This window comes from Brassica napus, chromosome C5, assembly GCF_020379485.1.
Source record: "Brassica napus cultivar Da-Ae chromosome C5, Da-Ae, whole genome shotgun sequence".
Lineage (NCBI taxonomy): Eukaryota > Viridiplantae > Streptophyta > Magnoliopsida > Brassicales > Brassicaceae > Brassica > Brassica napus.
Window position 1 is genome coordinate 8726848 of NC_063448.1, and position 22372 is coordinate 8749219.

Below are 22372 nucleotides of genomic sequence, written 5' to 3' on the forward strand. Positions count from 1 at the left end.
TGCTGATCGATGGCTGCTTGATATGTTCAAATAGAATGTGCTTTTGCGGTCTTTAGTTTTACATAATCAAGTGTATGTTCAAGTTTCTTTAGTGTTGCAATGCCTACTTCTTCGTCTACACCCTACGAGAAGGACTCTCTTTTTAATTGATTTGAGTGTGGTTTCATCATTACATATTAGGATACGAAGCTCAAGCTTTTGTTTCTGTGAAACTATACGCGTTTGATATCCAGAAACCACACAAGTTTTTGGTTGTGTATCACTGTGTCATCTTCATAACTCTATTATTCTCGTACCTCTTCTGCGATCAATGCATAAGCCCAAAGTGTTGTTGATATGATGATCACTTTGCATTGTTTGGAAGATACTTGCAGTCACATGATCTACAAAGTAAAAACTTTTTTTAAGTGGTGGGTACCTGTGGATCCATTGGAGTGGCAATATCACAGGTTACAGCATGTAACATCATTGCACGCTTAGCTAATACTGTCGGAGCAGCTGAGTCCGTTTTGCGAGTTGCAGCAACGGGCCATGACAAGAGTCATTTGCTAAGGCAAGTTTCATCTATCCAGTCTCTAACAGAGATAGTTCTCTTAGACCACTTGTGTTTATCCGAGTGCCTGCATGGCAAAAGTATAAAACTAAAATATTTACTTATGTTTAAGACCATTAACTAACATTCTGCAAAATTATGAACATTGTGTGTAATTACAGCCGCAACTCATTTATTACTGGGCCAACTCGACGTTAGTAAAAATGATGGTTTCACCTCTTTGTCAAGAACTCAAACATTGTAAATAGTTTTTCCCAGGGTGTATTGAACCCAAATGGTGGTAGTTACAGCCAGACCCCGCCTAGCATTATTTAATGCCTAAAGCAAAATAAAATTGGCGCCCACATATTTCTTGTGTTGAGCTTCGAACCCGACACCTTTGACCCATTGCACAACGAAAGATCCAATGAACTACGTGAAGATTTTAGAAATTTGATGCCCTTAAAATTTTACTAAATTATGGCGAGATCAGGGTCGACACTTGTTACAGCTGCAATCCCTTTACCACTAGACCAACTCAACGTTGGATATCATTGTTATTTTTTTTCACTTTTGTCTGAAACATGACTATGTTTGTTCCGTCTCTATATGCTCTATCAGAATTCTCAGTCTACAGGAAACTCTATACCGAAAACGATCAAACCGAGAGATTTTGGAACGAGAAGCACTTTCAAAGTTCTGAAATCTGACTCACAAATCACAATTTGTCTAAAATTGTTTTCTTCTTCTTTTTTTTTCTTTTTTTTTTTAATCTTTCCAACGTTCCCCATGTTCATATAGCTTTTGATAGTTGCATTAATATAGTTTCCAATTCTAGTTTTAGACATAGTTTTTGGTAAAAATAGTTTTTGGTAATACAATGTTTTATTTCAGTTATCGTAATAAAATAGCTAAATCTTAGATTATGGTCTTTCTAATGTTTGATATAGATAACACCATTCCTACTGTTGCTTTAATTATCTATCTGCTCTTTCGAGCTCTTATACCCCCTTTTGGTGGCAGAGCCGCGCGGAGAGTTTTTGTCGTCCTAAGCATAATAAAAAAATTTGCAAAAATATTAGATATTTTACTATAAATAAACTTTTATAGAAATTAATTTATAAATAAATTGTTTGTTGACATAATAGTAAACTGTTCACAGGAATACAACAAAAATATAAAATTTTATAGAACTATGATCCACAATGCAGTAATAATTTATATAAAGGTACGTAGTATAACTTTGTTAAGTAAGTAAAAATATAACAAAAGTTAACTGCCAATACCATATAGGAAGTTAATCAAAATATAATTCATTTTCGTGAAGTTAAATATAAACAAGTGAAGTATTATAAATAAATATTAATTTTGTAAGAAGAAACAAAGATTTAAACCATATGAAAAAAAGTATTTGTAGATATGCCTTTAAAATTTATATGAAATCAAATTGATGTCCTAAATCATTGTTTTTTTTCATCCATATAGGCACGGCTCTGTTTGGTGGGTTTATTTTTCTGCTCTTTATTTTTTGATAACAATGCTTTTGCATTGAACCGGAACAATTGAAATTTCAGTGTTAAAAAAAAAAGATAACAAAATTCATGTTGGTGTTGCTGTAGATAATGCTCGTAAGTTGCACAGAAATAATTATGGTTAACTAATTACGAGGCAAGTTAAAAAAAAATCAAAATCTTACAGTTAATCAGCAAAAGTATCGGTTTACAAAAGTACCAAACCGAATCCGGTCAATCCCCTTAACCCTTTGCTGCCTCCGCCACAAGCAAGCAGGGTTTAATTCGTACCAATCCAAAACCCTCCGCCGTTTCCTTCTCCTCTCTCTCTCACTTTCCCGGCGGTTTTCGCTTTCAAAGTCGCAACCTTTCTCAAGGATCTAAGGTCGGCTTTCCCGGAAACCCCTCCAGCTCTCAAGGAACTTCCTTTCATGGTTAAGATCTTGGCGTTGAAGGTAAGATGCTATGGAGATGCAACTGGATAAAGCAGAGGAAGAAACTCATTAACACGCTCAGCTTCTCCTCGCTTCACACTCACTCCTCACCGAACCCAAACCAAATCAGCGACCTTTCTCGACACCGAGCTGCTTCTCCGAAACCACCGCTCACACACGACGACGTCTACTCTCGCTTAAGAGAATCCTCCCCCGATCTAAAAACCTTAACTTTCTTCTTCTCCTGCGCGAAGCAGAGCAACTACTTCCACGATGACCGAGCCTTTGATCACATGGTCAGTGTTGTTGAGAGACTAACTCATCAACACAAGAGCATCGATCGAATCATAGAGGCGTTGACACTATCAGGCTGCGCAATAAAGCCTCGAGTTTTATTGCTGCTGCTCGAAATCTTCTGGCGCGGGCATGTGTACGATAAGGCTATAGAGGTTTATAAAGGCATGAGCACCTTTGGTTATGTGCCTAACACACGTGCCATGAATATGATGATGGATGTTCTTTTCAAGTACAATCTGGTCGATCGAGCTTTGGAGGTTTTCGAAGGGATCCGTGTTAGGAACTTCTTTAGTTTCGACATTGCGTTGAGCCACTTGTGTAATAGTAGAAAGGATTTGGATCTGGTTAGGGTTAAGATGGTTTTGAAGATGATGATTAGAGAAGGGTTTTATCCTAACGGAGAGAGGTTTGGGCAGGTTCTTGGTGTGTTTTGTAGAAGTGGATGCGTTGCTGAAGGTTATCAAGTGGTTGGGTTGATGATATGTAGTGGAGTCTCTGTCTCTGTTAATGTATGGAGCATGTTGGTTAGTGGGTTTTTCCGTTCGGGTGAGCCGCGGAAGGCGGCTGATCTGTTTAACAAGATGGGTTGTTCGCCGAATCTAGTTACGTATACTAGTTTGATCAAAGGGTTTATGGATTATGGAATGGTTGAAGAAGCGTTTAGTGTGGTGAGTATAATGCAGTCTAAAGGGTTGGCTCCGGATCTTGTTTTTGTGAATGTGATGATACATACGTTCACTAGACTCGGGAGATTCGAAGAAGCTCGTAACGTTTTTCTTCACAGTTTGAAAAATGGGAACCTTGTGGCGGATCGGTATACTTTTGCGACGATGCTCTCTAGTCTATGTGTGTCTAGAGACTTTGATCTGCGTATCACCATTGGAACTGAAACAGAGCTGGATCTTGTGATGGGAAACTCGCTCATGAACTATCTCTGCAAGGTAGGTAACACTTTGGCGGCGTTGAAAGTGTTCCGCAACATGTCTAACAGAGACTTAGCTTTGGATTGTTATACGTACACCGGCTTTCTCACTGCGCTTTGTCAAGGAGAAGCATATGGACATGCCCTGAACATGTACGACGAGATCATAAAGAGGAAGAGGATCCGTCTCGATGCTCATTTTCATACTGTGATGATCGACAGTCTTGTGGAGCTTGGTGAATACAGTAGCGCGATGCGTTTGTTTAACCGTTGTGTCTTGGAGAAGCGTGAGTTGGATGTTGTGTCGTATACGGTAGCGATTAAGGGACTTGTGCGTGGGAGGAGGATGGAGGAAGCTTGTTCTCTCTTGGAGAAAATGAAAGAAGATGGGGTTATGCCGAATGCACGGACTTATAGGACTGTTATCTCTGGTTTGTGCGGGGAGAAGGACAAGGATAGATTGAGAAAGGTTTTAAGGGAGTGCATTGAGGAAGGAGTGGAGTTGGATCCTAATACTAAGTTTAAAGTGGTGTGTTTCTTATCTCGATATCCAAGAGATTGTTCCGAGTTTAGATCAGTTTTCGAAAAATGGAGGGAGAACGTTGATGTTTCTGATTCATACGATGAGTTATCTGTTTCTGCTGGGTGAGTTGTATAATGTATATTCAATCAGCGCTGTAATTGTTTTGTTTATTAGTATTATTATAGAATGAAAATCTAATTTAATCATGTTTTATTACAAGATCTTACTAGATATTTTCATACCAAAGTCATTAGTCTCTAAGGGCTTCATTTTGTTGTTACGTAAGTGTTAGTTAACTTGAGAGACAATACTTCCAATGAGGTAGGATGATCCCATTACCTTATCGTAAAACAGAAATATATACAAGATCTTTATAAAAAGGGTAAAGAATATTACATTAAAAAGAGGGAAATGCTACAAGCATACAACAGCTACTCTTATTCGAATTACTTTTTACATTTCGGGACTAATAAAAGAAACATGGTTGTCTGTATGGCAGTCTTATGCATTTTGGTTCGGTCGTCACATAATAGTCCACGCTCGTTTCGTTTTCTTATGATATCTGATCTTCAAATAGTGCAGTTTCACCCTTCCTCGTCCTCAGAGTGATACTCAGTATTTGAACTAGTCTCGATCTTGTTCTCCATCAATCGAGGTTGTACACCTATAAATTTCAAGGACCCAAAACAATTTGTCAACGAGAATAAAGACACGATTCTACAAACTTCTCATCGATCTACTTTAAACTACATCAAACTTTAAATAAAAATTTTACAATTGCAATGGGATCTCATCGATGGAAGAAAATACGAACCTCTGAGGAAATAATCAGAGTAAGGCCATCCGTGAGACGAATTAGTGGAGAGTGTTTCTTCATCGGTTAACGGATTAGCCAGCTTCGCAACTAGCTGAGCGACCCCATGACTCTGGGATCCAGATCCTGGAGGCGGGACGTAATAGGAAGCACCTGGAACAAACGGGAGCCAATCAGGTGCAGCTCGGCGTACGAATATCCGGTGAACAGCGTCTTCTAGCTTCTGTATTAAAGGATCCGACGGCGATGCGGTGTCGGTTTCGTGGAGATCGCCGCGACGATCGGAGGATTGAGATCGGAAGGAAAGGAGGTGTGATGAAGGGAGGAGAGAGGATGCAGCTGCGGTGAGTCGGACTTTAGAGAGAGAGATCGAAAGGGAACGAGCCATCTAGAGACAGAAGTAGATAGGTTTGGTTTGTGTTCTGTTTCAAAGTTGTAATTAAAGATAAGATGAGTTTGGTTTGGGAGATAAAAGGATAAGCTCATTTCTTCCCCTTTTTATCGACAAATTTTTTAAAAAAATTCAGATATTTTAATTTTTTAATTGTATTACCTACGATTTGATAATGTTTTGTCGATCTACTTCTATTTAGTCTCTCAGCCGACTTCTAATCGCTGAAACTAGGACAAACTATGGCCTGAGTTTATTTCTAGGGGCGTTTAATTAAGACAAGTTTCAACTGATTTTAAGATTCTTTTTCTTTTTTGAAAAAGGTACTGTTCAATTCGCCATGTTAGGTACAGTGTGTGAATTGCTGTCGATGTTTTGCATCTCAAGATATATTTCTATATTCTCAGTGGTATATAATTATATCTACACTTTTTATAAAGGGATATTTTGAGTCGCAAAAAGATATTTTGACTCCCAATTAGATATTTTCGTGTTTTTTGGCATAAAGATAGAGAAAAGATATTTGTGAGGCAACTCTTTTTCACAAAAAAAAAAAAAAAAAACTATGACCCTCAATTCTTATTTGATTATGAGATTTCAAATCCTGATGCAAAACAGCGTTACATAAATCACTTTTCTCATCAACCACCTGAAGAAATTAGTTGAATCTAAAATGTTTTTTTACACGCAAAGGATAATGAAGAACGACGATACAACATGTGACATGGCGATGCGTTAATAAATAAAAAAGCATGTGGGTCGACAGAGAAACAATACAAAGCATATGATACGTGGCAAAACTGCGTTGTTCAGACACCGATCGAATAACACACACTAAGAAAAACATGAGCTGAAAGTGACAACGTACTTAAAGTTCATTAGTACCCTCCGTCTGCTGATGCTGCTTCGTCTCTCCGTCGGAAACGCTCCTCTTCATCTTTTCTTTCACCGCTTCAGCTGCATCACACGCCACCTCTGCCGCTGATCTGGCAGCTTCCTCCACCGTATCTTTACTATGCTCGAAGCTCCTTGTGACCGCCTCTTTCATCTTTTCTCCCGCTCCCATCTCTGCTGCATCATCCTTTCCTCTAAAACTACACAAAAGGTAAAGAAGAGAACGAGAGCTAAATAAAAGTTTTATGAACGGATTTAATTAGTATTATAATAAGATCTAAGATCTATAATATCTACTTACTCTATGTTAGGAGGAAAAAAGCGGGAGTGACCACGTCCTAAAGTCTCTTTGAATTTCGACCAATAATCATTACCAGACCGTTTGATTCTAGATAGCCAAACCGTCGCCGTTTTATCTTCCGGCGGCACTGCTTCACTGGAAACATTCGCAGAGAATACAAAAAAGAAGATCACGGAACATAGACATAGCAGATGAAAAACTTGCACACGCTTTACTTTCCCTACCATGTTATTTACGTTTTCAGGGTTCTTTGTTTTCTATCTGTTTCTAAATAACGAGGTAAAGCGAAACTAATAGGATAAAAAAGCTGAGGAAGAGAAATGTTTACTAAGACCATTTCTAATAGTACACAAGAAGACGTGGTGGGGACAACACACGTGTACGACGCGTGAACCAGAAAGCGACGAAAATGATGAACGTGAAGGAGGTGGCTCATGTAATACTGTGACGCGGACACGTGGTGTATGTGACATCGACACTTCAAGTTTTTTACGTTTTTTTCGTCGGTTTATCATCAGACACCGTGACGATGTTTTCGAAAATATATATAATCATGAAAGATTTTTTTTTTTTGAGAAAGGGCTTTTTTTTAATAATAATAAAAGTTCATTTGGTCCGTTTTAAGCCTAGTTATTGTGATAGGAAATATTTTTTTCTTTTTTTTTTTTTATAGGAAAGATGTTAAATGACGAGACCTAGTATTTCAACACATCATTTTCATTCGATTAGATAAACTACACTTTTAACAAAGCATCAAGACAAGTAACCACGTCTGTGTGGTTATTCCTAGCTTAGTTTATATTATAATCATGAGACCTACTCAAAATTCGTACGTTTATATTTCTTACATTATTTCGTAATTAAAGAAAACATATACTATATCTAAGGGAAATTGGATTTTCTCCGTCTTGCTTCAATCATTATAATTGAGTTACATTATTAGCTTTTACGTGTCTTTGGCGCATTAAGGTTTAGAATAATGCATACTAATCAATGAAATCTCACATATAAAAGCGGTGACTAATACTCCTTCCGTTTTTTAATATATGTCGTTTTACAACTGTGCACAAATATTAAGAAAATCATTAATTTTTTTATATTTTCTAAACAAAAACATCATTAATTAGTTATCTAACCATAATAAAATAGACTGTATATTATCATTGGTCATATAACATTAAGTATTAATAAATTTTACATAGAAAATCAAAAACATATATATAATTTGAAACATAAAAATTTCTCTAAAACGACTTATATTAAAAAACGGAAAAAGTAATAAATTAGGTGATGATGCAAATGCTAAATCTTGATTTAGGAGTACTAAATACACTAACCAATCGATGTTGACCAATCATTCTTTCGAATTTAACTTTGCTTAAAAGGAAAGTTTCCGATAATTAACCAAATCGACAAAAGCAAAACGAACTAATTAAAGACTTTTTCTTGGGTTCACCCCCTAGGGTGAACCTTTAGGTTCACCAACCAATAGAAAGTTGTCATTTTAGATCTAATATCTTTTAATTAAGGAAACAAAATAACTTACCAAATTATATTATGCTTTTAAAATAAAAAATAAAAAATTAAATAAAGAGAAATAACAATAGTTCTAAAAAAAGATTATTTAAAAAAAATATTTATTTTTAAGATTTAGAGTTTAGTGTTTAAGATTTAGAATTTAGAATTTATCTAAATGTTTAGTGTTTTTCTAAGGGTTTAGGGTTTACCTAAGGGTTTAGGGTTTACCCAAGAGTTTAGGGTTTACCCAAGGGTTTAAGGTTTTCCCAAGGGTTTAGGGTTTAGGATTAGAGTTTAGGGTTTAGTGTTTTGTTGACAACATGTTTAGTGTTTTTCCAAGGGTTTAGGGGTTTACCCAAAGATTTAGGGTTTACCCAAGGATTTAGGGTTTAGGATTAGAGTTTAGGGTTTAGTATTAGGGTTTAGTGTTTTGTTGACAACATTTTTTTTTTGAATTCGTTTTTTATATATTATTTTTATTTATTTTTAAATTTTATTTTGAAAAAATAATATAATTTGACAAGTTATTTGGTTTCCTTAATTAAAAGATACTAGATTTAAAATGAAAATTTTCTATTGGTTGGTGAACCTAGGGGGTGAACCCAAGAATAACTCCTAATTAAAACGTCATATGTAGATTGTAGAATAGAAAGACCAACTAATTTTCATCATAAAGGAAATTAGGTGAAAAGAGGATTTATATTGGACATGTTACATCATATTTCTACCAAATGATTTAAATCCTATTATTAAATGAATATGAAATACAGTTTCGTATTGTCGACATTGAGAAACATTAATTTTCAAATTTTAAATTTTACGATTTCTTATATATTCTTTGTTTTCTCTTGTAATTAAATAAAAAGAAGAAGAAGGGAGTGTTTCTTCTTCCTTATCTCAGTTTGGTGGACAATAAAAATAAAACTTGGCCCTTTTAGAGAGAGTAAAGGGAAGAGGAGAGAGAGAGAGAGACTGAGACAACTCATCAGCTGGTACAACTCAAAGAGAGAAAGATCAAGATCCAAGACGACGGAGAAGAGAGCTCAAGGGATATGGGATCTCGTCTTCCTCAGTATTGCTTCCTCCCTGTTTTCTTCTGCCACTCCCAGGATAGCAACTACAACTACTTTTCTTGATAGTTCTTTTTTTTTCTCTCTCGGCGTGGACTACATTTTTCTCGGAATCTTTGACTCTCTCAGGTACGAATCAAACAAACCCCCTCGTTTTCTCCTCATTGTTCCTAGATTCAATTTTGCTTGTGTGATCGTCTTTTTTTTTCTTTGTTTTTGCTGTTCTATTGTTTAATGAGACGATTTTGAGAACTTAGAGATCTGAGCTTATAGTTACTGGTCCACTTCAAGTTGTGTCTGATTTCTTATTAACTCAGTTCTGTTGTCGGTTCGCTTGTCGGCATAGGTCTCTGAATCATATTTTTTGTTTTTGTTTTTGTATTTTCTGATTGTTGTCCTGTACCATCATCGCCCATGGTTTCGCCTGTCACAATCTCGATCTGGCGATGAATTTTTTTTTTAAAAAATTCATTATTTTAATATTTGTTTATGTCAATTACATGTGAAGCAGTCTTCATTTTGAGTCATCATCTCTCTTTTCTCACCTCTGTGGGTCCTCTCATTCATCAAGTTTTCTTTCTTCTGTAAGCAAACGGAAATGGGTTCGAGATACCCTTCTCACCAGCTCGGCAACGGCCTGTTCGTGTCTGGACGCCCCGAGCAACCCAAAGAACGACCTCCAACGATGAGCTCAGTAGCGATGCCTTACACGGGCGGCGACATCAAGAAATCAGGAGAGCTGGGGAAGATGTTCGAGATTCCAACGGATGGGTCCAAGTCAAGAAAGTCCGGTCCCATCCCCGGCGCTCCCTCAAGGTCCGGCTCATTCGCACAATCAGGTCAAGGAGCTCCCAACGCTTCTAATGCTCGTATGTCTGGCTCTTTGGCTTCCGCTGCTGGGTCTCTCTCCATGAAGAAAACGAACTCCGGACCTTTATCTAAACACGGAGAGCCTCTCAAGAAATCATCCGGCCCTCAATCCGGCGGCGGAACGCGGCAAAACTCCGGTCCTATCCCTGTTCTTCCGGCTACAGGTCTCATAACGTCAGGTCCTCTGAACTCATCTGGAGCTCCTAGAAAGGTTTCTGGTCCTCTAGACTCGTCTGGTTCGTTGAAGACTCATATGCCTTCCGTTGTTGTCCACAACCCGGCTGTTACTACCCTTGGTCCTCCGGATGACTTCTCCAGCCTCAAGAGCTTCCCTAAGCCTGTGCTGTGGCTGATCGTTCTTATATTTATAATGGGGTTCCTTGCCGGAGGCTTCATCCTCGGCGCAGTTCATAATCCGATGCTCCTCATTGTTGTTGCAATCTTCTTTGCAGTTGTTGCGACGCTTTTCATTTGGAATGTTTGTTGGGGGAGACGTGGCGTGGTAGATTTCGTTGCTCGTTATCCTGATGCTGACCTTAGAACTGCCAAAAATGGCCAATACGTGAAGGTCACTGGGGTAAAGCTGATGAATGAATCTATAGTCATTTTGGTTTGCTATGTTTATGATCTTGATTCACTTTTTTTTTTTTTTAATTATTATTTGTAGGTGGTTACTTGTGGTAATGTGCCGCTGGAGTCATCATATCAGAGAGTTCCAAGATGTGTGTACACATCCACGTGTCTATATGAGTATCGTGGATGGGGTTCGAAACCAGCTAATTCTTCACATCGTTTGTTCACTTGGGGACTCAGATCATCAGAGGTTAGTGATTCCCCTATGTTTTTAATATTATCTGCCCCAACTCAATCAATAATAAACTTCTTTTATATGTGTGGCAGAGACATGTGGTAGACTTTTACATATCAGATTTTCAATCTGGACTCAGAGCCTTGGTCAAAACCGGAAACGGTGCAAAGGTGACACCTCTTGTAGATGATTCTGCTGTGGTAGATTTTAAGCACGGAAATGAGCAAATGTCTCCAGATTTTGTTCATTGGTTAAAGAGGAAGAATCTATCAAGTGATGATCGAATAATGCGGCTCAAAGAAGTGTAAACAAACAATCATTTTCTTTAACAAACGAGTTCTAAAGTATTTATTTAGAAGCATATTGATACTGAATCTCTCTGTTGGGGTTTTATTGTCAGGTATATAAAAGAAGGAAGCACAGTGAGTGTGATTGGTGTTGTGCAGAGAAACGATAATGTGCTGATGATAGTGCCACCATCTGAGCCACTTGCAGCTGGTTGGCAATGGAGGAGATGCACTTTCCCAACAACCCTTGAAGGAGTTGTATTGAGATGTGAAGACTCTTCGAACGTTGATGCAATACCGGTTTAAGTCCATCATCATCATCACAGCAACATCAGAGTTTGGTTTCATTGAATATTTTTTTTTCATAAAATCTTAAAATATGTGGCTCTTCTTGGTGCGTCCATTTCGTGGTGGGTGGTGTGGTTTCATATGCCTAAAATGAGCTAATTGTATTCTTCTTCTTTTTTTTTGGTTTGTATAGAGCTCTTTTAAGCAAGTTCTACTCAAAGGTTGTTATATAGTGTAATATGTTATGGTCAAATCTCCTTTTTTTTTTTTTTTTTGTGAAAAAACAGAACTCATTTTGATGTATTTTTGAAACTCAATTGTTTTCTTATTCATTTATTTTGTTCCTATTTGGTATAATCCGTTCAATATAATCCAACGTTGCACAACTTCATTTTATTGCATCTACTTTGTGACTGTGTGTGATCACATTATTAAATGAAAGGCACTGATTTTATTATGAAGAGATTTAGATCCAACCACAGGTCTTTTACAGACGAGACAAAAACCTAAACTAGCAAACTCAAATAACAAGAAATCTTCCTTTCAAATCAGAAACTGAAAAGAGTTTCTTTCCCAAGCTAATGGGATGACTTCAACCACCAGCAAAAGGCCACATTAAAGTAACCAACATTTAAAAGAACTATGTTGTTTGTTCATGTGTTTGTTTCTCAACGCATGAAAGGGACTAACCAACGCATCTCTGCCCCATTTCCATTAGCCAAATAGTATATCTTCTTCCAGTTTTCTTCTGAGAATACCTCACGCCTAACCAGTCTTTGCCTGCAACAAAAGCGTATTCATGACATCAATATCCGCTTTAGGTCGGTTTATTGTCATTCAAGCAGATCAGCTTAATGATATGTAACTTATTAGCTATGTTTCAAGAGTTAACAATTGTTATTATCTCGTAAAGACGTATTTCGTGTAACTCACCGAAGGTAGTAATAGCAGACAGCTTCTGCTTCATCTAAACTATAACGAGGGAAATTCTGACGAGCATCGGCTGGAACATCTGGCAAGTCTTTGCGTAGTTTACCTACTGCTGTTGAATGTGAGAATGCACCCACCATCATATCATCATGCATCATGCTCCTAAAAGCATTCACCTGCCAAAATGAATTGTGTGAATTGGGGATTTTTTTTGTTTGTTTGTCCGAGTTCAGACAAGAATTCACAAAAGAAATTTACCGTCGTAAGTTCTCTGGCATGTATAGGTCGGCAAGAACGTGGTGTCACGGGCTCTTCAAACTCACTGAACGTAAACCAATTGTTATACTGAAAGACAAGTAAAAAACAAGAAACAAGCAGCAGTAAAAGATTAGTGAAAAAGAGGCATAGCTTTTACAATAGTAGACGACACAAATATGGTATCATAAGTGAGAAAGTTTGGGGGACTAACTTGATCAATTGCAATCAAGACTGGAACATCTTTAACGAGTGAGAGTTCTTTCCTAAGTCGCACAACGACACTAACAGCAGCGTGAGTGCTATTAATCCCCATTTGCACAAGGTCATACAGAGTTGAATCCTCGGGAATCGGCATAGTCTCTTGCCCTTTCAAGTATCCTACACCCGCACCCTCCCCAAGCACGATGGGATCATAGACGTTGCACCGCAACTCCCTTAAGCGAGGTTCATTGAACTTGACAAAATCCTACAGAAAAAATCAAGTTTATTAAAGAAATACTATTTAACTTGGGAGTAAAGCCCATTTCCAAGAAATCTTGCCTTGAGAATACTCTCAGCTTGAAGAGGAGTGTCCCAAAAGCCTGTATGTTGATTCTTGTAGAAGTAGCCTCCATGAGTCCAGTCACGGCCTTTGGGTGCATACAGAACTAGCCAGCCTTGGTCACGTGCCCAGTGAACAAGCATCGCTAAAGCAATGCTCTTTCCACTCTTAACAGGACCATCCAAGATAATCTGCTTCTTAGGCTTCACACCCCCTTTACAGAACAAAGTAGGCAATGATTAAAAAAATCTATACTGTTACAAATCCTGTAAAACTAACTAACAAGCCACTTAAAGATAGAAACTTGGAGGAAACAAAAGAAGACACCTTTACCCTCACTAGGCCACATGGGAGGATCAGCAATGCGCCTGAAGTTATCCCTGAGATCCAAGAAACTCTTCCTCACAAGCAACGCAGGTCTCCATGATTCTTTAAACTCATCTTCAATCCCTGAAGCCAACCCCTCCGGCAGAACTGCTTTCAACGCTGCCTCACTACCATCCCACACACATAAAACACACAATGAAGCATAACAGAAGACCAATATATAATAAAGGAAAGAGAGAATAGTAACTCGAATTTGAAGTAGGAGCCGATATCCTTGTGAGAGAGCTTCGAGAGCGTAACATCTCTGGGAGTGAACAGAGGTCTCCCATTAGGACCTACATCCAGAGACGGAGTCTTCTCATCATCAGCCAGCCTCTTGGCGCGACCCGCCTCGAGGTCGTCTCCAGCGGAGCCGCCGAACTCTCCGTCCTCGGCTCCGGCGGCGGCGCCGGATTCGCCGCCTTTGGATTTGGATTTCTTGCCTTCGGACTTCTTCGTCTTGGTGATGGAAGATTTCGTGCTCTTGGAAGATGAGAAGCGGCGGCGAAGAGCGTGGTCTAAGCTAGGGATGAGTGTTGCTGCGGAGGCTGAAGGAGGGGAAGGGAAATGAGAAACGGCGTCGTTTGGAATCAGAGATCTCCGATTGAGATTGAGATTGAGATTCCTGGAGGTGATTCTCACGACGGATCTAAACATTTTTTATAGTTCGTCTCTCTCTCACACTGTCTCTCCGGCGTCGTCAAGGTTTTAGAGAGGGATGCAAATCTGAACGAACCAACGAGAGAGAGAGAGAGAGAGGGGAAGTGGGTGGCACACTTGTAATTTCCGACATCGATCACTTTAGCGCTAGGCCCATTAATTTAGTGGGCCTTTATATTGAAGGATGGAAAGTTAAGCCCATTTTTTAAATTAATTACGCGGTAAATTTATTTGGACCAATAGCAGCATGCTACATGCCATAACATTGGGCCAATAAGCATAAAGAAGCTTGTCGTATGCGAAATTTTGAAAAAGTAAAAATAAAATACTTTTGGTGGGAATTTAATGAATTATCACATATGGAAGAGTGGGGAAGGAAAATGAAAGCAAGAGAGATGACTATCTAACGTTGAAGATAATTTGTTTTTTTTTTTTCTTTTTTTTTTTAAATTATCATCCTCTCATGGCGGATAACACCAGAGGTGTCCAGAGGCTCTTGTTCTTCTTCACTTTTAGTCTCTAACGTTTTCCTCATTCTTCTTCTTCTTTTTTTTTTTTGCTTCGGGTTCAAGTCAGCTATGGTGGCTATGTCCTCTGCTTCTGGTTCTGCTCTTTGTTTCACTGATGCTTCTAGTTCTCCCGCTATCAGACGTGATCTTGGATCTTTCTGTCTTCCTCCTAGCACAATCACGTTTGGATTTGTCGATAAGCCTATTATAAATCTTCAGCGACTCAGGTTTCTATTTTTATGTTATGAGCTGATTTAGCAATGATTTGTTTGAGCTTACTCTGTTTTTGTATATTGGTGAAACTTGTGTTATTTTCCTGTGTCAGATTATCTCGGTTGAAGCCTCGAGCAGCAAACGCTACTGCTGTGGAGGTACGAAATGATCGGATTACACGAGAAGAGTATAGTACCAACGATCGATCAAATGAAAACATTTTTAAAAGTTTTTTCTTTTTCTTTTTGAAGAATGGTAAGCAGGATTCTGACGAAGTCCCAACTCCAGTGGTCATAGTCGACCAAGATTCTGACCCTGATGCAACCGTCGTTGAAGTAACATTTGGAGACCGTCTCGGAGCTCTACTTGATACTGTAATGAAATGTTCTGCTTACTAACTTCCTTCCTTTTTCCCACTCTTTTTGCGAGGCTGATCAAAGGTTTTTTTGTACAGATGAATGCGCTGAAAAACTTGGGTCTGAATGTCGTCAAGGCTAATGTCTACCTCGATTCGTCTGGCAAACACAACAAATTTGCCATTACTAAAGCGTATGTCTTTTCTTACATACATAACGTTACTTTTGAATCAAGTCATAGAGTTGACTCTCTAGATTGAATCGTTGTATTGTTCTGAAACAGGGATAGTGGAAGAAAAGTAGAAGACCCTGAGTTGCTCGAGGCCATCCGTCTCACTGTCATAAACAATTTGCTTGAGTTTCATCCTGTATAACTAACTAGCTACTTGTATCCTAATATCAAAGTTTCTATCTTACACAAAAACTCTCGCATTTGTTTGTCGATCATTTGGATCAGGAATCAAGTTCTCAGTTGGCAATGGGAGCAGCTTTTGGTGTTCTTCCACCAACTGAACAGGTGAGAATACATTTAAGTTTTATGCTCTTTATTCACTTCTTTTGGTGCTTCACCATTTGTTGTACACGTTTAGTATCCTTGCTCGTACATAGAGGCCAAGAATGCTTTTCATTCACTCGGTCATGCAGGTTGATGTGGACATTGCAACACATATCAAAATTGAAGATGATGGACCAGACCGCAGGTAAAGAAAACCCATACCTTATCTTCTTCAATGATCTTAACTTTAAAATACTTTATATATTTTATTTATTTATTTTTTTTGTCAGCAAATACTTTATATTATATAATATATGATCTGATGATCAATTGATCCATAAAGTGTTATTTTTGGGAATGCAGTTTACTGTACATAGAAACAGCGGATAGGCCTGGACTATTAGTTGAGCTGGTGAAGATGATTACAGATATCAGCGTAGCTGTCGAATCTGGAGAGTTCGACACCGAGGTACACTGGTGCTTTTAAACCTGATTCTTCTAAAGATATAACCAACCACTCTGCTTTTTGCTCATGTTGCTTCTTCTTCTTGTTTTATGTGAAACAAACAAAACAGGGTTTGTTGGCTAAGGTTAAGTTCCACGTAAGTTACAGAAACAAAGCCCTAATCAAGCCTCTTCAGCAGGTAATTCAGAAGTTCATAAACCAGACTTTTTATTTTAAATCTTAATATGCCGTTTTAAATGAGTAAAATCAAAATGTTGTTTGTAGGTTCTTGCCAATAGTCTGAGGTACTTCTTGAGGCGTCCATCTACTAACGACTCCAGTTTCTGAAATGTCATTTATAAGAAAGAAAACAAAAAAACACAAAATTGAAATATCATTTCACATGAATACTTATTTTTTTACATTTTACCAAAATAAACTGCTTCGTTTTAGTGGCCGTCTCATACATCTGTAATAGCAACATTTTTTTCTACTTCAATCAATTATCACATTTACCTTCATTCACAACGATTAAATGATTATAGAGGATATTCAACACACAAAGTTCAAGCACAAACACATTCGAAGAAAGTTAGTTTGCAAATGTGGATAAACGAGTCTTAGACCCCCCTAGTTATACAGATTCATATAGTACAAATCTTTTTCTTTCCTGTTTTAGAAAGAAGGATTCGGATAAAACCTTGAGATAGAGTGTTTCACCATATATATTGTTATTTAAAATGACAACGAACTTTCTCCTTTTGCACTCCGTATCAAGCGCCACTTGCATATAGACGAGTCCACTCCTTAGCTGCATATATATTTACAATGATATGATATTAGAAGATTATAGAAGAGGAACAACGACTTTGTTGTACCATTTTCAGTTTCTAGGTAATATATTATCATCACCTGTCTCCACAGCTTCTGCTTCATCACTCTTCCAATGCTTAGCTATGTTCTCAGACAGGGGATCATCTGGGTTTGGTGCACTTAGAAGAGCTTGAATACTTTTTTTTTTAACACCGGCATTGGAGAATCATAACGTGTCAATGTCAATAATTAATATTAAATAACTGATATATTGTCCTTGGTTCAGTAGAGAATAGCGAGAGTGGATCTATGGAAGATTATTTATACCTCAAGAGCACAGTTCTTATTTGTAGCGCAGGACTCCACTTGTCTTTCAGTATGTCAAGGCAGATTCTTCCAAGCTATATAAAATTACAAAACACGTTTCATAAGGATATATAATATAAGGCATGTGTTTGGATAGTTATCTTGATGGTAAGAGAAACAACAAACCTTGTCAATGTTAGGATGGTAAATCTTGGTGAGAAACCTAACCTGTGTTACAAATCAACAAGACCCCCAAACTATATATATCAATATAGAAACTTGGGTACCTTGTCTAATCTTAATAAGTGAAAATGCATTTGAAGTTGTCCAAAAATCACAGTCGCCACTCTCATAACCCCCATTTGGAACAAAAATCAAAAATATGAAAGAGTAAAGACAATTCACTTCTATAGCCATTTACAATGCCCTTCACTTAATATTGTTGCGTAGCTCTAATTTTACTCAGGTTACAACAGAAAGTAAAATGAATGGAGACAAAACATGAAAAGAAATGAAAATGAGAAAAACTCAGAAACATTGCAGCAAGTTTACCTTGGGAGCTGCCATGGGATATTCTTCAGGTAAAAAGAGCTCCAACTTAAAAACTCCACCTAGAAAATTGAGGATGGAATAAAAATGATTGGTGAAGTAAGTATCAATTAATGAAGGATAATGTAATACATTATCTAATATGAAAAAGATGCAGACTTTCGATTTAGCATGGCGTATTCAAGAACACGGAGGAATAAAGAAAAACATGGCGGGTGATGAAATCAAGGGTATACAGCTTATAGACGCGTCTTTAATCATACTAACAACAATCCAGAAGCTACAAAATCTACAACCAACAGAGATCATCTGACCCCTAAAACGTACATATATTTTGTATGCAAGTACAAACAAAGATACAGACGCAGCAGATTCATTAAACGCATAACAAAAGGTAAATGATACAGTAGTCTTAAAAGATAATATAGTTGAGTAGTGTTAAAAGAGTTTGGACTTACCTTCATAAGGAGACTGGGTAGGACCAAGAATCATAACATTGAAGTAGCGCATATTTTCCTCTGAGGGAGACGCACTTATCCCCGGAGCTGCAACACACAACCATTTTACGAGAAATTCCAATTTAAAGCAGGCTATATATCAAAAATCATCTGTACAAGTGTCAACAAAGATATAATGAGCTTACCGGGTTCACTAAGAAGACGTTGAGTTCCTACCAGGAGATGGGAGAAAAAAACAAATCAAGTCAGATCATACGTTCAGATAATATCAAGCAATCAAAAATTCTCCCAGTTACGATGAGCTACAACCCGGTGTGTTGCTTGTTCTTCTGATTCCAGTTTAACAAAAAAAACAAAACGGAACCGAGAGAAATTGAGATCGGAGGAGAGTTTCGCAAGAGATCGTAAAACACGCACCTTGATGATCCTTCGAGGAAGATTACTATTCGCCATTATTGCGTGCTTGCTATCCGTTTTGATCGATCTCTCAGAGAATTTAGGGCTTTCGACAGAGAAAGAAGCTTCTTCGGCTCTCTCGTCTCGTTTATAAATGTTTACGAACTCTTTTTTTTTGTAAAATAAAATAAAGGTTTTTTTTTGTTCGTACGCGTTGGTCAAACGCCAACTTAAAGGTCCCCATAATGTTTGTCACTATATATTCTTTTCTTATAAATTGGCTTCACAAAATCTAAAGAATCATATAATTCATAACGATAAAAAGACATTGCAGAATCATAATTCATTAGTGTCAACCTCAACAACATGATCTTCTTCCTTCTACAAAGACGATACAGATCAGTTACTAGCTATATTACATTCGGCTCAAAACTGGCCAATCAACTGAGTTTAAAGTCATCTGTCTACAAAGTTTTTCAAAAGATGATATCATTTTGGTACTCTTCTTAGTATTACGTATTTGCCGAACACGTTTTTCTCTTGCCACTTGTATGGGATGAAGAACGATCTATACTTTGCTGGCGATAGCTCTCTGTCCAGATATGGTAGCACAGCAATCGCCTGAAAACAAAAAAAACGAGGAAGATGGTATGAACGATCTACTACTCTATACCTAGTTGTGTAGTAGAGAAAGTGAACTGTAAGCTTTATTTTTTATTTTTCTTTCCGGAGGATGGTTTCATTCTTATACCTCCCATGTTGATAAGTCGCTGCCTCGATACGGATACGGTCTGCTTAGCTGCAACTCAATGAGGAATGTGCAACTTTCGATGTTCTTTAACTGAAAAATAGAAGGAAAGAGCAAGCAAATCAAGCAAGTTTCATGGTTAGAGAATTTGAATTTTCAAGGGTTTCATGAGAGAGAGAGAGAGAAGAGTGTGGGTTTTACAAATTGTTCATCAGATGCTTGGTTCTTGTTGTTGAAGTATGGAGGTGATGCTGCCGTGCCTCCAAGTGTATTGTTAAATGGGAATGGAAGAAGACCCCGGAACCCATCATCGATCCAACGTACTTCGCTAATGTAGTCAGGCACGAAAAACGATGACGGGTATCGATGCCATTCGCTTCCCACACACAGAACCGAACCTGACATGTCAATAACCAAAAACTCAACAGGATTAAAAACAATTGCTATTCCACAAGTAAATGTGAGAGTTCTGTAATGAACGAATGATTGAAGAGTTCTGTTTATACCTGGTCCAGCATCATCGTGGTGCTCCAGCAGCTTGTAGACCTCTAAGGGAGCGGAATAGCCATTAATTATAGAAAATGTGCGAGCATGTGAAGCACATAAGATAATACCAAGGATCACAGGTCGGAGGTATTTGGTTATCTGCATATCAAAACGGAATGTGAGAATCGTACAACCTAATTCTTCTCAATTAATGGACAATAACAATTCGGACTTACTGTCACCAGAAGATTTTCGCGTGTGCTATACTTTTCTCGGAACAGCTCAGGGATGTTTTCAATAACAGCAGAAGCAGAAACACATATAAGAGGGTATATTGGATAAAGGAACCTGCAACAATTGATCGACAATCAATTACATTATTTGTCGAGTATCAGGATATGGTAAACGTATTGTATAATCAGTTTTCTCTAGATCTAGAAGCTATCCTTTATAACTGGTCTGAAAGATACAGAAGATCACCTTTCTTCTTTGTGGGGCTGAAGTGACATGAACGCCAGCCAAATATACATTGGCGAAATCACAACAAGCAAGCAACGGTCATACTTTCTTCTGATAACAGGATATAGTGCGATGAACAAGATTGCCAAAACGAAACACAAGTTGAAGTTGTTAAAACCATTTCTTATATAAAACAACGGTCCTTCAGTTCCATAGAGATGGCTTTCTCCACCCCCTAAGACATTGTATATCAAGAGATTCAGAACCGAAGATGTCCATCTCTTGTAGTAATAATAATCGACAAGTACTGAGCCTCCCTGAAAAAAGAGGCAAATCTAGTTAAGAGTAGAAAACAGTAACTTGAAACTATAGATAAGGATGAAACTCAGGAACATGCACACAGAGAAAGCACCTAGGATTGGTGGTTTGACTTACAAGGAGAAGAACAGAGGTGACAGCGCCAGAGATAAACGCTTGCTTGAATCTCTTAACCAGAGAGTAAATAACAACAGGTAAAAAGGCCAGGATAGAAAACGGCCAGCCAAGAATCACACCAACAACTGAAACTGCAACAGCCATGGCATACTTCTCGAAAAGCAACAAACCAGAAGAGAGACTCATGGCATACATAGAGAACGAACTGGGGAGGAAACCTAACCAATTATAGGGAAACAAGAAATTTAATATCTAAACTAAAGACTGAAGGAATAACATGGAAGCCTATATATTAAGGAAAAATTAAGAATAATCTTAAGCAAGTACCAAAAAGCTAATACTAAAGAGAACACTCACTGGTACTAGCAAAGAAGCAGCCACTAGTTAAGCAGAGCATAGCAACTGCATACGTCCCGAGACGCTTCCCGTACTTTCTGGAGATCGCAACAACCAGGACAGTGTCTGACACTGCAGAAACCAGCCCGAGAAAAAGTCTCACCGCATAGAAAACTCTAACCTAACCACATGATATACAAAACACACAAGGAGATAAGATATATATATACATATACGCATTTGAATAACAATCCAGAAAATCTACAATGCTTACCTTGTCATCACCAAACCACCAAGCAGCAGGCCGCCCAGCCAATTCATGGAAGAGAATGTATAAGTATGAGCGAAGAGCAAAGTTGGAACTGCAAAACAAACAAACAAAAATGATAACTAATCTCATGATTATGATCTCAAACGCACACTAATGCGAATATTATACAGTAAAATGTAGAGCCTAGACCTGTATTCCCAGGTTTGAAATCCTGACTTGTAGAGAAGGTAATGGAGAGGCTCCCAGTAATTGAAGACTTCGTCGCAGTCATGAACGATGTTAGAAGTCGCGCTCATGTAACGGAGATAGCATAGCGCTATAAACGGCAAGAACCACCCGAGGCCGCGATCCTCCGCGTCTCCGCCGTCAGATCGGCCGGGTTTATCAGTCTTCGAGTATGGCTTTGGTGAAGATGAAGAAGAGCCGCTTATGAGTGGACGCCTCTGCCGCGTCGTTGTTAGATCCATCGGAAAATGGTCGTGGAGAGTGCAGATTGCGGAAGCTCCCTTCTCGGTGAAGCAATGAAAAGTAAACTGAAAAGTATCTGGCGGACTCAAGAGTGAAGGGAAGCTAAACTGGGATATTGATAGTTAGGCCCAGAAAATGTCTGAATTGGAATGTTTTCGATGGGCTTCTTATACTTTGGCCCATTATACATCTAAGCGGACAATTAAATCACTCTAAACCTAGATTGCGGCGCATAAATAACCAGTTTAAAAGTAATTATCCGTTATCAAAATTAACAGTTAGTTACTCTTTGGTAGAATCACTTTTTTCTTCTCTTTTTGTCGGTGTTCGGAAACGCGCTAGGCGTTAGATGACTGTATAGCGCTTAGCCTTATAGGCGGACGCCTAAACTGAATATATACAGATATATATAT

The 22372-nt window shown here is 38.2% G+C and overlaps 8 protein-coding genes across 10 annotated transcripts; 3 read left to right on the forward strand and 5 right to left on the reverse strand.

Moving 5' to 3' along the window:
- The first annotated feature begins 2128 nt into the window (after window positions 1-2128).
- On the forward strand, window positions 2129-4430 carry LOC106365581 (putative pentatricopeptide repeat-containing protein At1g16830). Its single transcript, XM_013805008.3, has one exon. The coding sequence runs from the start codon at window positions 2504-2506 to the stop codon at window positions 4343-4345; it is 1842 nt and encodes a 613-aa protein (XP_013660462.1). The 5' UTR covers window positions 2129-2503; the 3' UTR covers window positions 4346-4430.
- Window positions 4431-4527: 97 nt separating this feature from the next.
- Window positions 4528-5680, reverse strand: BNAC05G12850D. The gene is made up of 2 exons (XM_013805007.3): window positions 5034-5680; window positions 4528-4883 (listed from the first exon to the last, which is right to left on the reverse strand). The coding sequence occupies exons 1-2, from the start codon at window positions 5419-5421 to the stop codon at window positions 4804-4806; spliced, it is 468 nt and encodes a 155-aa protein (XP_013660461.1). The 5' UTR covers window positions 5422-5680; the 3' UTR covers window positions 4528-4803.
- A 406-nt stretch (window positions 5681-6086) lies between these two features.
- Window positions 6087-6927, reverse strand: BNAC05G12860D. Its single transcript, XM_013805005.3, has 2 exons — window positions 6620-6927; window positions 6087-6518 (listed from the first exon to the last, which is right to left on the reverse strand). The coding sequence occupies exons 1-2, from the start codon at window positions 6844-6846 to the stop codon at window positions 6293-6295; spliced, it is 453 nt and encodes a 150-aa protein (XP_013660459.2). The 5' UTR covers window positions 6847-6927; the 3' UTR covers window positions 6087-6292.
- A 2072-nt stretch (window positions 6928-8999) lies between these two features.
- Window positions 9000-11728, forward strand: BNAC05G12870D (uncharacterized membrane protein At1g16860). 2 transcript variants are annotated; one of them, XM_022702350.2, is made up of 5 exons: window positions 9000-9336; window positions 9719-10654; window positions 10745-10900; window positions 10978-11189; window positions 11286-11728. In XM_022702350.2, exons 2-5 carry the CDS (start codon window positions 9806-9808, stop codon window positions 11476-11478), a joined length of 1410 nt encoding a protein of 469 aa, XP_022558071.1. In that variant the 5' UTR covers window positions 9000-9336; window positions 9719-9805; the 3' UTR covers window positions 11479-11728. The 2 variants fall into 2 exon arrangements, with proteins under 2 accessions (XP_022558071.1, XP_013660457.1); XM_013805003.3 differs by having other exon boundaries at window positions 9002-9336; window positions 9797-10654.
- A 163-nt stretch (window positions 11729-11891) lies between these two features.
- LOC106365577 lies at window positions 11892-14356 on the reverse strand. 2 transcript variants are annotated; one of them, XM_013805001.3, is made up of 7 exons: window positions 13764-14356; window positions 13517-13683; window positions 13189-13403; window positions 12860-13114; window positions 12649-12735; window positions 12394-12566; window positions 11892-12240 (listed from the first exon to the last, which is right to left on the reverse strand). In XM_013805001.3, the coding sequence occupies exons 1-7, from the start codon at window positions 14210-14212 to the stop codon at window positions 12129-12131; spliced, it is 1458 nt and encodes a 485-aa protein (XP_013660455.1). In that variant the 5' UTR covers window positions 14213-14356; the 3' UTR covers window positions 11892-12128. The 2 variants fall into 2 exon arrangements, with proteins under 2 accessions (XP_013660455.1, XP_013660456.1); XM_013805002.3 differs by having other exon boundaries at window positions 13523-13683; window positions 13764-14348.
- Window positions 14357-14572: 216 nt separating this feature from the next.
- Window positions 14573-16755, forward strand: LOC106365574 (ACT domain-containing protein ACR11). The gene is made up of 10 exons (XM_013804999.3): window positions 14573-14951; window positions 15050-15095; window positions 15189-15311; window positions 15392-15486; window positions 15577-15661; window positions 15751-15810; window positions 15939-15994; window positions 16153-16258; window positions 16365-16433; window positions 16520-16755. The coding sequence occupies exons 1-10, from the start codon at window positions 14794-14796 to the stop codon at window positions 16580-16582; spliced, it is 861 nt and encodes a 286-aa protein (XP_013660453.1). The 5' UTR covers window positions 14573-14793; the 3' UTR covers window positions 16583-16755.
- On the reverse strand, window positions 16752-18979 carry LOC106365575 (ubiquitin-conjugating enzyme E2 36). The gene is made up of 8 exons (XM_013805000.3): window positions 18778-18979; window positions 18546-18572; window positions 18361-18447; window positions 17906-17964; window positions 17540-17581; window positions 17375-17448; window positions 17147-17244; window positions 16752-17045 (listed from the first exon to the last, which is right to left on the reverse strand). The coding sequence occupies exons 3-8, from the start codon at window positions 18410-18412 to the stop codon at window positions 17008-17010; spliced, it is 363 nt and encodes a 120-aa protein (XP_013660454.2). The 5' UTR covers window positions 18413-18447; window positions 18546-18572; window positions 18778-18979; the 3' UTR covers window positions 16752-17007.
- A 68-nt stretch (window positions 18980-19047) lies between these two features.
- LOC106365573 (dol-P-Man:Man(6)GlcNAc(2)-PP-Dol alpha-1,2-mannosyltransferase) lies at window positions 19048-22049 on the reverse strand. Its single transcript, XM_013804998.3, has 10 exons — window positions 21681-22049; window positions 21495-21582; window positions 21242-21401; window positions 20885-21102; window positions 20471-20766; window positions 20227-20338; window positions 20011-20149; window positions 19706-19902; window positions 19508-19597; window positions 19048-19377 (listed from the first exon to the last, which is right to left on the reverse strand). Exons 1-10 carry the CDS (start codon window positions 21956-21958, stop codon window positions 19246-19248), a joined length of 1710 nt encoding a protein of 569 aa, XP_013660452.2. The 5' UTR covers window positions 21959-22049; the 3' UTR covers window positions 19048-19245.
- Window positions 22050-22372: the final 323 nt, after the last annotated feature.

Excerpts from the sequence above, each read along its gene's own strand:
- LOC106365581 (XM_013805008.3), top strand. The coding sequence starts at position 2,504 with ATGCTATGGAGATGCAACTGGATAAAGCAGAGGAAGAAACTCATTAAC.
- BNAC05G12850D (XM_013805007.3), bottom strand. The coding sequence starts at position 5,421 with ATGGCTCGTTCCCTTTCGATCTCTCTCTCTAAAGTCCGACTCACCGCA. Across the intron at positions 4,884-5,033 it reads CTCTGATTATTTCCTCAGAG|GTGTACAACCTCGATTGATG; the intron begins GTTCGTATTTTC and ends TGAAATTTATAG.
- BNAC05G12860D (XM_013805005.3), bottom strand. The coding sequence starts at position 6,846 with ATGGTAGGGAAAGTAAAGCGTGTGCAAGTTTTTCATCTGCTATGTCTA. Across the intron at positions 6,519-6,619 it reads TTTTTTCCTCCTAACATAGA|TTTTAGAGGAAAGGATGATG; the intron begins GTAAGTAGATAT and ends CCTTTTGTGTAG.
- BNAC05G12870D (XM_022702350.2), top strand. The coding sequence starts at position 9,806 with ATGGGTTCGAGATACCCTTCTCACCAGCTCGGCAACGGCCTGTTCGTG. Across the intron at positions 10,655-10,744 it reads AATACGTGAAGGTCACTGGG|GTGGTTACTTGTGGTAATGT; the intron begins GTAAAGCTGATG and ends TATTATTTGTAG. Across the intron at positions 10,901-10,977 it reads GGGGACTCAGATCATCAGAG|AGACATGTGGTAGACTTTTA; the intron begins GTTAGTGATTCC and ends TATGTGTGGCAG.
- LOC106365577 (XM_013805001.3), bottom strand. The coding sequence starts at position 14,212 with ATGTTTAGATCCGTCGTGAGAATCACCTCCAGGAATCTCAATCTCAAT. Across the intron at positions 13,404-13,516 it reads GTGGCCTAGTGAGGGTAAAG|GGGGTGTGAAGCCTAAGAAG; the intron begins GTGTCTTCTTTT and ends TGTTCTGTAAAG. Across the intron at positions 12,241-12,393 it reads GTCTGCTATTACTACCTTCG|GCAAAGACTGGTTAGGCGTG; the intron begins GTGAGTTACACG and ends CTTTTGTTGCAG.
- LOC106365574 (XM_013804999.3), top strand. The coding sequence starts at position 14,794 with ATGGTGGCTATGTCCTCTGCTTCTGGTTCTGCTCTTTGTTTCACTGAT. Across the intron at positions 15,312-15,391 it reads TCGGAGCTCTACTTGATACT|ATGAATGCGCTGAAAAACTT; the intron begins GTAATGAAATGT and ends TTTTTTGTACAG. Across the intron at positions 15,662-15,750 it reads ATTTGCTTGAGTTTCATCCT|GAATCAAGTTCTCAGTTGGC; the intron begins GTATAACTAACT and ends CATTTGGATCAG.
- LOC106365575 (XM_013805000.3), bottom strand. The coding sequence starts at position 18,412 with ATGCGCTACTTCAATGTTATGATTCTTGGTCCTACCCAGTCTCCTTAT. Across the intron at positions 17,582-17,905 it reads ATCCCATGGCAGCTCCCAAG|GTTAGGTTTCTCACCAAGAT; the intron begins GTAAACTTGCTG and ends TTTGTAACACAG. Across the intron at positions 17,245-17,374 it reads ATAAGAACTGTGCTCTTGAG|TATTCAAGCTCTTCTAAGTG; the intron begins GTATAAATAATC and ends TAAAAAAAAAAG.
- LOC106365573 (XM_013804998.3), bottom strand. The coding sequence starts at position 21,958 with ATGGATCTAACAACGACGCGGCAGAGGCGTCCACTCATAAGCGGCTCT. Across the intron at positions 21,103-21,241 it reads CTGCTTCTTTGCTAGTACCA|GTTTCCTCCCCAGTTCGTTC; the intron begins GTGAGTGTTCTC and ends ATAATTGGTTAG. Across the intron at positions 20,150-20,226 it reads GCGAAAATCTTCTGGTGACA|ATAACCAAATACCTCCGACC; the intron begins GTAAGTCCGAAT and ends TTTGATATGCAG.